Source organism: Lutjanus erythropterus, chromosome 13, assembly GCF_056507025.1.
Source record: "Lutjanus erythropterus isolate fLutEry1 chromosome 13, fLutEry1.hap2, whole genome shotgun sequence".
NCBI classification, from domain to species: Eukaryota; Metazoa; Chordata; class Actinopteri; order Lutjaniformes; family Lutjanidae; genus Lutjanus; species Lutjanus erythropterus.
In genome coordinates this window covers 36,812,222-36,827,264 of record NC_139329.1, presented here as the reverse complement: position 1 = coordinate 36,827,264, position 15,043 = coordinate 36,812,222, and the positions used below count along the sequence as shown (strand labels likewise).

Sequence of the window (15,043 nt, the reverse complement as noted above, 5' to 3'; positions counted from 1 at the left end):
CACTCGTCAGTATCCAGCGGAGAGCCTCCCCCAGCCGCGGCTCTGATGTGTGTGTTAACGGTGAGGAATTAATCCTGACAGGGAGAGAACCTATCTTTAGTGCTGATAACGGGAGGGAATTAGCTGAATTAGCTTGTTTACTGAATCAGAACTGAGGGATGAAAATAAACCGGCGGCTGTCTTTGGCCTCGTTCGGGTCGTCTCACCGTGAACTAAAACATCCTCAATCCACCGGAGACAAATTGATCCTGTTGTTCCGTCTCCTCTCTGACATTTCAAAGAAGACGATTCAGTGGAGCCAGATCGACCGTTTCCCTGATCTACTGTCCAGAAAGTCCAGAAAGTTTGGCAGAATTTTACAGGGTTGGATGTTCAGCGTACGATCAAAACAAAGGACTTTAAATTATGCTAATGGTTATCAGTGATATGTTTTACAAACACAATTTTGACAGCCTCAGAGCAAAGTCTTGGGGACCCCCTGTAATTTCTGGGTCTGGACCCCATGTTGGAACCAATGGTGTCAAATATTAGTCAAATATTGCTCAAGTCCCTTCACAGCCCCCAGACAAACTCCTAGATTCAATCAGTAACCAAACATCATCCAGAAAGGGCGAGATAGGTGACATACTCTTTATTAATGAGAGAAAATAGTCTCAACTCCCTTAAAAGTCAGTGGGAGGGGGACCTTGGTATAGAAATTTAGAGAATATAGAGATGATGGAACGAATACATTCATCTCTGATGTGTATGAAACATACTTTTATGCAGTGGAAATTAATATTTGATATGCTTTCTCAAACTACAGGTAATCCTTTTGTCTTTTGTCATGCTGGTGGCCAGACGACAAATTTTGTATTAGGTGGAAAGATTGTAACCCTCCAACATTTGCACAGTGGATTAGGGATATGCTGCATTTTATTAAACTGTAGAAAATCACTGGGCATCACAGAAATACGATTTTTAACTAAACAAATTGAAGTTCAGTGCTCCAAAGTTAAAATGCAAAGCACAATGTTTGGCACTGCTCATACAAATTCAGAACACACAGTTGAGATTCATGAATTCGTCTGTTTCTGCAGCAGTCAGGTCGTGTACCTGTTGTACAGCAGGATGTCGGGCCTCCAGATCTGGTTGTCGGGGAATCTGACGTTGGTCACACCTGGATAGTCGGACGTGTTCCACTGCAGGTAGAAATCTGTCCAGTACTGCAAACACAGACACACACATACATACATACATACACACACACACGTCAATTTTTTCCCCCAAAAAACATATTTGTTCTAAGTTGTACACAAAGAAATTATGTTTTAAGTCACTTAAAACAAGTTTTTTTTAAGTGTCGATTTTAACTGTATCTTAAGAGAAAATGTAACATAAATAAGTAAAACTTTTAATTCTGGGGTATGAACAGTTGTTGGTGTTGATTTTTACAGAAATCTGGTCCTTATTTTCAGCCTTAGAGGCACAGAAAACTACTGGGGATGAGGCCGCTGATGTAACAAGACAAACTAAACAAGTGTGACTTTATGCAAAAGAGCATGAAAAAGCAATCATGGACCACAGCTCGAGGCGTGCTGATCATGTCTGCTGGAAAATTTAGTAGCTCAGCTGCTGAAAAAACCAACAAATGTGCAGAAAAAATGTATCCTCAAGTCTCCATCAGTCAAATTCTGTCCTGATCATGTCTTTGAGACGAGGTGAGCTCCTCTGGGATTGATCAGGCTGCCCTGAGCCACAGCATCTTTCACGTTTACAAGGTAGATTTATTTATTATTTTGCAACACAGGCTTGTATAACAAGATTAAGGTGTGTCTTTTTGCTTCTCCCAAAGCACTGTTGAGAAAGGTCTGGCTCCACATGAGCACATTCTGCTACAAGGGAATAAACACCCTGCCTTGTTTGCATTTTTTTAAACCAATCACAAATGTTTTGGGCGGAGCTAAGCCCAGGATGCAGCGATGGTGCTGCTGCAAAATAGTGCAGGAGGGGAACTTGTTTCATTGGAACATTTGCATGTCTGGAGGCGAGCTCTGGTATTAGAATAACTGCAAAACAAAGGCTAACAGTTTTTAGCTTGTCTCTGTCCGTACCATTAGCATCCAAGGCGCTAATTTGCTGTTTTCTGCAAAGCTGCTCTTGTTTCCCAGTTAGTTTGAAAACAGATATCATGCTGCGATGCTGCATGAAGCAAGCAACCAATGGCAGGACTTTCACCAACCGTGTGCATCCGGTGAGTCAGACTAGTGTCCTTTGGGCTCTGCACAAACACCTTCTCTCCCTGATGCTCTCAGGGTAGATGGTACCAGTGTTGTTCAGGCTGGTTTCAACAACTCGTTGAAGAGTTTTGCTGTTCCGGGCCATGCACATCCCACGACAGTTTGTTTCCAGTCAGGATGTTGCTCCTCTGTAAAACTTGACACAAACTTGACACAGGAATTTTGCCCTCTTAAGTGTCCTTAAGACATTCAGCTGTTTCTGAGCTTTCTTTACCAGAATGGAGATGTGTGATGTCCGAGGCAGGTTTTCTGTGAACCTAAAACTGTTCACCTGCTCCACCCTTCCTCCACTGATGAAGAGAGCAGTGTGCGTCCTTGGTTTTGCTGACGTTGAGCAGTAGGTTGTTTTCTTCGCTCCCCTCTGCAAGACTGTTGGTTTCCTCCCAATATTAGTTCTCATCCGGCCGATGATGGTGGTATCATCTCCAGTTTCAAGTTTTCTCTGTTGATTTGTGCGCTTACATTATCCTAAATGTTTCCAAAAATATTCTAGGGTGGAAAAATTTGCAATTTATTCAATGCAACAGTGCATTTCCTTCTAGCTTTTGCTTGCTTATTGCTAGTTGTTATAATTTCTGGGAGAACATGGGATACGTCAGATACAAGTGAGGAAGGAAGTCGGCAAATGTGACTAAACATAAGGTGAGTAAAAGTTAAATTTATAACCTCGTCAGTGAACATGATTTCTGCCTGAGTGATGTCAGATTTTCATCAGGTGGTTGTTTAACACTAAAGACAACAACTCCCATGATCCCACACTACTTCAGAAGATCATCAAATTGTCTTTTTTCATCATTTTAATACGAAAGACCACAAGCTGTAGAGCCTACATATTGTGCGTTTCACCGTTTTGTATTGTGTGCTTCTGTGTTGCATGTTTTAATAAGCACATTGCTAATATTGTAGCATCAGAGTGCCTTTTATTATATGCTTTCTAACATTAACATAATCTTTTTTTTTTGGAAAATCATTGCTCTGAATGCTTAAACACTTTCAAAGCTTTTGTTACCTTCTGTTGCTTTCACAGCAGTGTTTATTAATGTGCACTGTTCCTGTTAAATAAACTGATAAAACAAGGAAAAAATAAATAAATGACACCTAATTTTGTGACCCTAACCTTATTCCCATCACATCTCAAAGGTGTCATCCGTTAGTAGCTAACTGGCAGGATTTCAAGATTGTTTTCTGCACGATTCAGTTTACATTTTGGGGAACTAAAAATAGAAATTCAGTCTGATATCTGTCCAGAAGTGATGAGTTGTGTATTTTCTGCCTGAAACCAGCTGATAAGCTGCAGCTCATCTTTGCCTGACCTCCATATTGCAGCTGGTGAAATCTAGATTACAGCGATGGATCTTATGTAACAGCCGTTGTTCGCCGTGTGTGTTTTGACGCAGCTGTGAGAGAGAAGAGTGTGTGCGCTGCCAACAAACATCAGCACGCTGCTGACGTCCGATTAGCACACGTAGCTCTCGCGGTCGGCTCGGCCCTCATTACATGTCCGGGCCTCTGAGCTCTCCGGTGTGCGCTGATGGCTTGAGCCGTGAAGGCTGAAGGTCGCTCACGTCTCTCTCAGGCTTGTTTACTTCCTGTCACTGAGCTGAAATGTTTTTCCCAGAGGAATCTGTTGAGAGCAGAACTGTCACAGACATCCCCCCCAACAAACATCACAAGACGAGACTCTGAAGTTCACGTCTGGACAGTCTGGGTCTGAGGACTTACAAACGTCTACGAAATGCTTCCTCACATGTATTTCATGTTTCAAGTCCCTGAAAATGTACAAAAACTTTAATAAATAAGTTTTAAATCAGTGACATGATGTCCCAGCGGCCTCTTTCATCTTTCATCTCGGTCACCAGCAGTGAGTGTGTTTACATGCAGGCAGAAATTTCTGTTTTCACCCAATTAAAGCAATAACATCACTTTGTAAAGCGTGACATGAAAACATCTCAGAGTTACCGTGGTAACCTGGATGTTAGATTCACATGCAGGACAGCAACAGGCAATTATGAAATGAATGAATGTAAACCGATTACATGTCGTGATAATATTGACAAGTTATCAGATTTTTAATGTGCATAAAAATATGTCCTCTGATATATTCACTGATGTTTACAGTTTGTAAACAATTAGAAAGACACACGTGCACTTTGGCAACAGAAGTACGGCGGACCACAACAGCTTGTCAACGGGCCACTGCAAACACGAGCAGTTTTGATCGCGTCCTCAGTCCTGTAAATACATTTAATAGCTTGCAGCCATAGACGCCACTGATTGCTCTGCAACAGTCGTGATCCTGTCAGAAATCAGAATATCGATTCTGACGTATCATATATGCAGCAAACATAGATTTTGGTGATTTTGGTGCTTGATAATTGAGAAGTGTGCACAGCTTTTCAACGATGTCCGCTGTAAAAGGGTCTATAGAGGGAATACATGTGACATCACAGTAGGCGGAGTCACTGCAGATACAACTACTGAGTGGCAAAAAGGCAACTGAGTGGCAGTGTTAGCATTCAGCTTGAACAAAAATCTTACAAACTGCTAAACGCTAAAGAAAAGACAAACAAATGGATCATATTACGGCTTCAAACTCAGGTCCATATAAAAGTCAGGAGACCTAATTCCTGTCCACATGTCAATGAGAGAGATTTTTAAAATAGATGCACATCAATTTCATCTTTGCAACTGTGTTTTATGTTCCTTGATGCATGCAAAGATTTGTGGCTGTGGTTAATTTTGTGTTGTGTTTAAGCCTCAGACCATCAGACATAAAAAAAAAAAAGTCTTTATATAAGTGTTTATATTAGTGTTTTATATAAGATGACAGTTTTCCTAAAATTAGATTTTAAAAAAACAGCAACATATCAACTCCAATATAATGAATCAAAGCATATCTGTATGATGTGTATAGAAACATTATTTTAGTCCTAAAGGACCAGTGCGTAGGATTTAGTTGCACCTAGTGTTAACTTGCAGACTGCATCTTGTCTCACCCTCCCCTTTCAAACATGTAGGAGAGCCTACAGGAGACTGGAAACCTGTCAAAAAGAGAAAGGCTGCATTTGCTTTTGTCTGTTTTGGGCTGCTGTGAAAACATGGAGATGCAACATGGCAACCTGCATGGAAAAGGGACCTGCTGCTCCCTCAGCTCCCATCTAAGGTAATGAAAACAATTATTGTCTGGTGATTATACACCCATTTCTGCCATATTCGGCTAATAAACCCCCTATTTAATTGTGTAAGATTACACAACTGACCTTTAAATTACATCACTGCTTCCCTGTTAAAACAGACTAATCAAAAAATCAGAAAAAAGATGAGAAACTGTCTCGTATCAAACACTTACATGTATTTTTCATGAGCAGGTGAGGATATCTGCGCTCTCTTGGCTCGTGTCTAAAAAGGTTCAAAGGCTCAAAGAGCCAGAACAAGACGAGACCAAAGGAAACCAGCACACTATAAAGGAAAGAAGTCGACGTGATGCAATAAGATGCAGCTAAAAAAAAAAAAAAAAAAAAAAAAAAAAAGATTCAAAGGGGAAGAAAAATGCACAAAAAAGTGAAGAAATCCCAGCAGTTCACAGGCTGGACCATCATCAACAGCATTGTTAAACAGATGATTTAAATAGTTCAGGGCAGAGATGCTGTTAGATATCATGGATTTATTCTGGGCTCGTCCCGTGGTACATTCATTTTTGGTCCGATTCTGTGTTTTCTAATAGGATTATCCTCCCTGACAGAGTTATTGGTTATTTTTGGATATCTGAGCACATTTTAATTCTTCCTTTTCAACAGGAATAAGCATGTAAAGACCAACTGTCAGCAGAGGAACCGGCGGCACGCTGACGGTTTTAGTTTTGTCAGGGACTCTTACACCTGTAGGAGCTAAAATAGCAGTTTGTCTTCACGTTGATGCGAGAGGAAACATCACGGGATCATTCAGATCAAAAGGTCCCACAAGCAGCCCAACATGAAAAGGGTTCTGCAATCTGATTACATTTCTTCTGGTTTGGTTTGTGACATTCCTTTTTATTTTTTGTTTCTGTGTGACTTTGGTGAATCTATTTCAAACACTGAAGTCACAATTAGTTCTGCAACTTACAATTATTTTCATTGTCGATTAACCTGTCGATCTTTTTCCTGATTAAGTAATTAGTTGTTTGGTTTATAAAAAGTCAGAAAATCGTGAAAAATATTGATCAGGGTTTCTCAAAGCCCAAGATGACGTCCTCAAACGTTTTGTTTTGTAAACGATAGTAATGCGGTCAGGAATAATGGATTACATGTAATGGGATTACAAAATCTGGATCCAAAAAAAAGGCAACTATTGCATTATAGTCGTAATCAGATTAGATGGCCAAAACAAGGACTTTTATCAACATTTTTCACCATTTTCTGACATTTCATGGAGCAAACAGCTGATTAATTGGGATATTAGGCAAAACAATTTCACTATATTTTATATTGAGGTAATCCAAGTAATGGGAGGTAATTAAGTTACATTACTTGATGATTGATTTAAATTACCAACAGGTAATTAATAACTATTGGAATACATTTTAAAGTAACCCTGCTAACACTGTGTTTATCTGAACCTCCTGTTGGGTTTAATTTTGTTGATCTTATTAAATCTAATATGAACTATTAAACAAGGATGTTGAGTTCAGTAATCTTCTTCAAGGCACCAACAGCTTGTAAATAAAAAGAACACCGAACAAAATAATTAAACCATTATAAAACCAAGCTCCAGACGAGCCCCTTCAGCTAGAAATCTGCTCCAAAAATGTTGATATTTATTCTGTTTTTAGTCTCCAAATGAGTCAAACTTTTATAGTTTGCCAGGAGAAAAACTTCAGTAACACTCTGACATTAAAAATCCCACACAGCTCCTGGTGCAGAAATGTTTCTTCTCGCTTACAGACATTCATCGCCTTCATAAAAAAACACAATGACTCCAGCAGCAGCGGCAGCAGAGGAGGAGGAGGAGGAGAAGGAGGAGGAGGAGAGGCAAACGCCAAATTAAATTAAGCTAAAAGACTAGTTGGTCCTGGGAGGGTGCTGCAGAGAGGAAATGCCGAGCCTCCGGGGAGGAACCAACCTTTCCATCCGAGAGGAGCAGATTAGGCCGGATTAGTGCATCACCACTTTACAAACACACATTCCACAGGACCAGATATGAAACCTAATTAAATTTGGACAGCTGCATGAAATGGGTTTAGGAAGCGCTCTTAATGAATTCCTACGCTCTCCATTAGCTCTGACATTCACACCAGAGTCAGTCCTGCCTGGCAGAAAGCAGAGGGGAGCAGCTTTTTATCGTGTGAGACACAGTTAAAGCAAACAAAGGAGCAGCAGGAGTTGATATCAGAGAGGTGTAAAGTGCAGGAGGTGTCGGCTGTTGAACCGACAGAGCGAGCAGCGGAACAGCGGATGAAGTATTTGTGGAAACAGAAAAAGAAGTTGGCACTCTGCTCGCCGCCTGCTGGATCGAGTTTTTCTCCATCGCAGCAAACTTATCTGGGTCAAGTAGCAGAGCCGAGAGTTGTGAGATTCCTCCAGAGTCTCTCTGGAAGCCGAACTGAAGGAAGGATGGGATGATGTGCCGGCAGGCTTCCATTTATTATCGCTGTTTACTTGCTTTCTGTCCCCCGGTGTCAGTTTACGCACCGTCCCCGTCGGCCTGACCGGTGCAAATGGACCCATCTGTAACGGCTGGAAGTGACACAGGTTTAATTTTCTGTAATGGACCTGCAGTCCCGAGCCAGGAGAGCGGCGTGACGGCGGGGGGAGGCTGAGATTTCGACTCACTGGTGATTCGTACACACAAAGTTAAAGATCATTACAATAACTCCAAAGTGTCTACGGCCATGATATGAAATGAAACCAAAGCTCAAACAACTAAAGGGGCAGAATTACAGTCAAATTTTATTCATATCGCCTGATTAAACTAGTCACAATTTGCCTCGGGGAGCTTTGCAGTCTGTACACTCTCTGTTAAACCCTTGATTTTGGCAAAGAAAAAAATCCCCCAAACCCTTTGAACTGGGGAAAAATGTTCTACTGTGTCATCTTATATTGTTTAAAACATGACTGGAGATGGACTCTAAGTGAATGAAGTCACACAAGGCTTAAGTCCAACAACACAACACCATAATGTTGGTAATAAATGCTACGAATAGACATTGTGGAAAGAAATACTTTAGAAGTTTGGAAAACTTCTACCCGATGATTCTTGAAACTTCTGACAATATTAACACATCCTCATACTTAAGCAACAGAAAAGGTTGTTTGCTAGTGACTCCCAAAAAACAAATATGACAGCACAGCTACAGGCGTATCTGACCTTCAGTGCACCAGACCTTCATCGTCATGTGGTTAAAGTTGAGAAACGGTCGCAGTTTGATTTACGTTAAGGCACCAAAAACTGCTTGGTTAGGTTTAGGGAAAAATCATGGTTTGGGTTGAAATAAGTTTGTTAGTTCCAAAAGTTCTGTACAAAATTGAAGTTGCTTTATATAAGTGGGATGAGTTAACTTAGTAAGGCTTCTTGGGTGAAAGTCTGGGTGTGTTTGATTCATCGATCCATCCCTTTGTGGTCAAGGAAGTCATTTCAAAACTGGTCCAAATGACTCATATTGTGTCTCTGAGGTAACTAAGGCAATAAAAATGATGAGAGCAGATAATGACGCCACTTAGAAAAGATGAGAATAAGGAATGATAACCTGATGAGTCACACAGTGGGAATTGCATATTAAAAACGGATAAAGATAAATACTGGAGACTGGAGAGGAAGGAACCAGTGAAATGGTTTCTAAATCTGTCCAATGAATGTAGCGATGAAGCAACGGGTGAGGACAAAAGAGAGGCGATGTCCGTCCCCTTCTGGCGTGCACCGAGGGATCTTTCCTCAGGAAAATGTTTTGATGCCACTATTTTAAAAGTTAATAAAGTTACAGCTTGTATTAAGTTTGTAGTAGGTTTGTTGTTGGGTTACTGAATCAATACAGGAAGCAATTCGTCCCTTATTTTCATGCACACCCAACTCTAAGAGTTTCATGAGACATAGAGGATTATAAGTATTAAACCAGAATGACAGGAAAGTTGTTTGTCACTCTGCATCATTGTTACCGTGGTTACAGAGACTTTTGCTTTTGCTTTAATGCCAGAAAATACTTTTAGCTCAAGTCCAACACCTGTAAAAAGAGAGGTGTCCAAACACAGGTCTAAACAGCAGACAAACAACGAGTGATCAGTCATGTTAGTGGGAATGAGTACAAGGCAAACTGTGCAGAGTATTTTCTGTTTCTGTTGTTAATTTGAAAGACATTTGCCCAATATCTTTGATCTGATGTCTGAATCCTTAATATAACTGATGCAGCTGTGCTTTACTCTCGACTCTTTATGTCCTTTATATTCATGTTCAGAGTAGCAGAGGACTTTGAAACAAAGAAACACCAACTGGTGCATAAAAAAAATCACCAGAATGCAGGAAATGCAGGACGTTCAAAATACTTGATTTTATGATTTCACTTACGCAACTTCTGCACAGTCACAGATACTCAAATAGTTTTACAGCAGATGACTTTCTGGACTTGTGAAATTGTTTTTAATTGACAAACTTTAGCAAAAAAAAAATATTTGTGTCCCTCTCATTGACTATTGTTTATAATTTTTGTGAAGTAAGATCCAGTGGTGGTTCACCAGGGCTCACGAGATTACATGAGAATCCATCTTGCCAGGCTGCAAGCTAGCTCTCCTGCAGAGGTTAGCATAGATACTATGATAGCATCAGTTATATCAGAACTGGAGAGAAGACAACAGGACGGCACTGAAAGCTTTCAGGAAGCTTTGGCTTTGGTTCGGTGAACTGATCTGATTGGTTGAAGTGTTAGACTTGACAGAAGGTTCAGCCAATCACCTATTTTTTTGAAAGTGCTAGCCCTTTTCCAAACAATTTCTACGGACACCTTCCCAGATGGTTCACAAACAGTTACACAGAAAGTGATACCGATACCAATAGAGTTCCTTCCTTTTCTCAGCTCACTGAAGTTCACTCCATCAAATGCACCACAATGTTCTTCTTTGTACTACGTCACCTCATTTTCTCCTTGTCCCCTGTCATAATTACTACGGCCACTAGAGGTCGTCACCTAATAATAAATGGAAATATGGGTCGTAATAAGATGCTTGCAGAGACATGCAGACATTTTTCTGGAAAATATCCAGAAACAATGAATATGTGAAATGCATTTCAGCACATTTCTGTGAACAGTGAAGGATATCTGCAGCGTCCTGACTGCCCTCTGCTCAGTGGTTCAGTATATTTCATGAAGTTCATAGATAAAAAATATTTAATAATGACAGCGAAGACAGCGAGCTTCCTCCCTCTGAATGTAGGTCAAACTAAAACTTTAATCTTTCAGGGAATACAGGGACTGTGTTTTGGGGGGGTCGTAACTCCTGATTATTGAACACTTTGACATGTTTCACCTCAGACTCAAGCAGAAGACTCACCAGCTGCAGCCAGATGTTGGTGGTCAGAACCTGGTTCTTCTCGTCCTGCAAAGAGAAAGACAAGAGAACAATCAGCGCCTGATCTGTTTACAAATGATGAAACCGCAGTCACGGTTGAAAAGTCTGACCGCTCTCCTCTGTTTCTTTCATCCCTTTAAATTAATCTTAAACGTGGCAGCGCTCCAGCAGAGGGGAGGATGAATATGAATAACGTCAGTTTGATGAATGTCCGGCCTGTTAATACATTCCCAGGTGGCCAAGCGTATAGAGAAAATTAAAAGATGGTGTGTGTGGGGGGGGGATTCTTCCAAGCAAAAGACATTAGAGGGTAACTTTTGTGTTTTTTCACCCGGACTTCTTGTCCTGTCTTCCCAGGTTTTTCAAATGTCCTGTTTTCCCCACAACTCAAGAGCAAAAAGCTTGGACTCTGGTTCAATGGAAAAAGTTCATGTGATCTGATGAGTCCAGATTTACCCTGTTCCAGAGTGATGGGGGCATCAGGGTAAGAAGAGAGGTCAATGAAGTGATGCTCCCATCAAGCCTTGTGCCTACTGTATAAGCCTGCGGGGGCAGTGTTGCTTCAGTTGCTCAGGTCGAGGTTCAGCAACATTATGAGCCCAAAAAATGAGGTCAGTCACAAACATATTCCAAGATGACAATGTCACGATTAATCAGGCTCAAATCCAAAGAGGGATGAAGAATTTTAAAGATGCTATAAGTTGTAGCCATTAAACTGAAGTGATTCATTAAATAAGTAATTCTGAAAAATTTGATACGTTGAAATTTTATTTCACTAAATTTATGAAGGCAACAATTAGGACTAAAAATGGAAATTGTGATGCAGAAGACGACGGGTGTGCATGTTTGTAGGCTGCTGATCTGTGTCTTCCTTCTCATCCTGACTGCATGTTGGATCGATGATATTTGTGTGTTGTTGTTGAAGCAGCTCTCCAGCTCTCACTGGACCGTGATGTTGATTAGTTACCTGGTGGAAACCTGTGCTGATATAAGACACTCTCACGCTGCAAGAAATGACCCAATAAATCATTTTCCAGCGGAGGTATTGACAATACGCAGGAATGTTTTATCAAAGTCACAAAGGCAGCAGGAGCCTGAATGTGTCTGTGAAGCTTATTGTCCTCTTCAGCTGCAGGGAGAGGAGGGAAGAAACCAGAGCTCTGCTCCTTCCAGCCTCACCCTCACCTGGTAGACACCGACCGGAGCAGCCAGCCAGAAAGAGAACCTACTCGCCTGGATATTAAACTCAGAGGCAACGAGGCAAAGCAGCAGCAGCTGTTCTGAGATGATACACGTTGATATCTGCCACCAAACACAGCTCAAAGCCTCTGACAGGCTTCTGTTAGACACTGAGAGGGAAGATCTCTGTGTTTAAAGTCACAATAGCTGCTTTTCCACAGCAGGAACTTCGCCCGCGGGGACTGGGAACTTTTGGAGGAACTCACAGGGACCAAGGTCTAAATTAAGTTGTGAGGACTTTATTTCACCCACAGAAAGTCTCTGCTTGGAGCACAGTACTTTCCAGAAGTAGAGGAAGTTATGTGCAGTGCTGAGCATATCTGATTTATCAAGCACTGGCATTTTATTCCAGCCACCAAAATTCTGTAGATGCAAACCAGTCTGTTTTTGGTTTAGTGTACTTTAACACAATTACAGGAGAGAGACGGACTGATGATCAGTCCAGTCCAGGCTTTATAAGCTTTTTTGCTGAGGATGAATTCCAGCAGAATTTGAATTGGCTGCAATGATGAGGTATGCATCTCACAAATGTCCCACAGGGTAGAAAGACAAGAGGAGGCGTCCAAATGAGATTGAGAGAAAAAGCTGGTGCAACTCAATTGATTTAATATAAAAAAAATCAAAGTACAAAGGACTTGTGGGATAGTCTGGCAGGCACAAGTCTAGAATCAGTCCAGCAAAGGCAAACAAATCCAAGGAAATGAGCAAAATCCAAAATCAAAACCCAACAGAGATGACACCGATGATACAGCAGGGATGCTAGACTCAGGAACAAAGATGAACTCACAATTACATGACGGAAACACAAACACTATATACTCCAGGAGGGGGAGGGACAGGTGAAACTGTTCATCAGGTAAAAAGGTGGGAAGGCAGGAAGTAAAGCAGCAGAAAGCAGTCACCATTCACTTACACTGGGCCTCATGCAAGAACATTTTCATATTCTCATCTTAAATTTCTCTTACTTTTCTCATACGAAGGGCTCGTACAAACACGCCACATCAGATTCAGCAAATGCTCCTGACTTCAGATAATTATGCGATTGATCTGCCTGTGTGTATTTGAGTGCACGTGCATGAGACTTGCAAATGATCATAATTAACACCCTAATAATACCATATATGGCTGCTGGTTTTGTGGACTAAAAAACTAAAGCTTCAGTTAGAGGGTGACTGTAATGATCCCTTTAAGGGCCACAACAAGAGAAGGTTGTTGTATAGTAGATTGCAAAAATGACACGTACGACAGCAGTCGCCTCTTCATACACCAGCAGACTAATTTGAATGAATCTTAATTATCAGAGTTTAGATTCAACAAATTTTGTGAGATAAGATAAAAGGCCCCTGTCGTTGCAGAGCAGCGTGTTGCCTGCTGTGCTGGGACGTCCCCGCTCCATCTCGACACTTTAATATGGAGGAACTGATCTGAGTTGAGCATGAAATTGAGTTTTTGGAGGGAACTCCCCTGAGTGATAGCTTCTCACAGCGTTCATAAAGACTCGGCTGCTTTAAACAAAGCCTGCAGCTGCCAGACTGAAGCAGACTTACATAAGCAATAATAATCTGAAGGAGGAGGAGAATTGTGCCTGAACGTGAAGGACGAGATTCACCTGAGATCAGAACATAAAACACCGAGAACAATCAGATCCGAGAGAGCTGAGAGACGACAGAGAAGAAAAGCTGCTTCTGTGCTGAATCTGAATCTGCGTCATTATCTGACGTTAATAAGTAATGGATTACACGGCTGGGTAATGAATGAGAACTCTAACATTGTGCTGAATGATGGAAACAGAAAACGGATGAAGTCCAGAGAGGAAACCAATCATGTAAGTCTTCTAATTGATAAATAATGATGAGACAAGTGAAGACGGTGAAACTAATTGTAAATCTTTGAGATGAAACAGCAGCTGATTGAATGTCTGTAGTGACTAAACTCAAAAATTAGATTCAAAGTCACGATGTTTGGTGATGAAATAAAGAAATGAATGAAGCAATGATGTTAAAGGAATGATGAGACTGGATAATGAGTAATAAAGATGACTGGATTTATTTTAAACCTGGATGGGAAGATTTTTTTATGTGCCTCATGTCATAATTAGATGACGCTGGTGAAAAATGTGGAGGATATGGTTTATCTGGAAATTTACTCAAGTAGAAGTATAGATTCAACTTCCTTACTCAAGTAAAGGTGAAAAAGTACAAAAACTATAAAAGTCTCTCTCTCTCTATCTGTTGGTTGTTAGGTTGTTATGTCCTAAATGTTTTTTGTACTGTTACATTTTTAATGTAATTTTCGTCTTGGTATGTCTTAAACATCGTGTTTGTCTTGTTTTGCCTTAAATGTTGTTTTTGTCTTGTTGCGTCTTTCATGTCATTTTCATCTCATTAAATTTTTAATGTTACATCTTTAAAGTTTTTTTTTGTCATGTTACATCTTTCAAATCTTTTTTATCTCATCACTTCTTCTGTACTTATTGTCTTGTGATGTCGTATTTGTCTTGTTACGTCTGTCATGTGTGACATGTACAGATGGATACCAATACCAAATAACTTTCTTTTCTTTGTGTAATTGTCCAGTCTAATTAGGTTTAAATTGGTCTTGATGTTTGGATGGCCGTGCACAATGATGCAAAATAGAAGTAATTAATAATTCTGTCAGGAGTAGAAAGTAGAGATATTTGTGTTAAAATGTAGGGACTAAAAGTAAAAGGTTCTCTGAAAAAAATACTCAAGCAAAATACACATACCTGAAAACTCATAAGCCCTTTCTCAAAGTATTTGTATTTAATTACTTCCAGTCTTTGACTAAGATTAATGATAAAACAGGTGCTGGTGATACCTGAAACACAACGGAGCAAGAAGAGTTTTCTGCAGTGACGCAGTGGAACAGGCAAGTGAAAGAAAGTGAAAGAAAGTGAAAGAAAGTGAAAGAAAGTGAAAGAAAGGCTTAATCTGAAAGTAGCTAGTAACTAAAACTAGACACACTGAAACT

At 40.5% G+C, this 15,043-nt stretch overlaps 1 protein-coding gene across 2 annotated transcripts in view; it reads right to left on the bottom strand.

The window, feature by feature from the left end:
• LOC146317038 (neuronal acetylcholine receptor subunit alpha-7-like) overlaps positions 1 to 15,043 on the bottom strand; it is an 87,383-nt gene that overhangs the window by 61,125 nt on the left and 11,215 nt on the right. For both annotated transcript variants that reach the window (XM_084733937.1, XM_084733938.1), the window contains 2 exons: positions 10,796 to 10,840; positions 1,096 to 1,205 (listed from right to left, as the gene is read on the bottom strand). In XM_084733937.1, the coding sequence (XP_084590063.1) occupies positions 1,096 to 1,205; positions 10,796 to 10,840 (155 nt within the window). The remainder of the gene's footprint in view (positions 1 to 1,095; positions 1,206 to 10,795; positions 10,841 to 15,043) is intronic.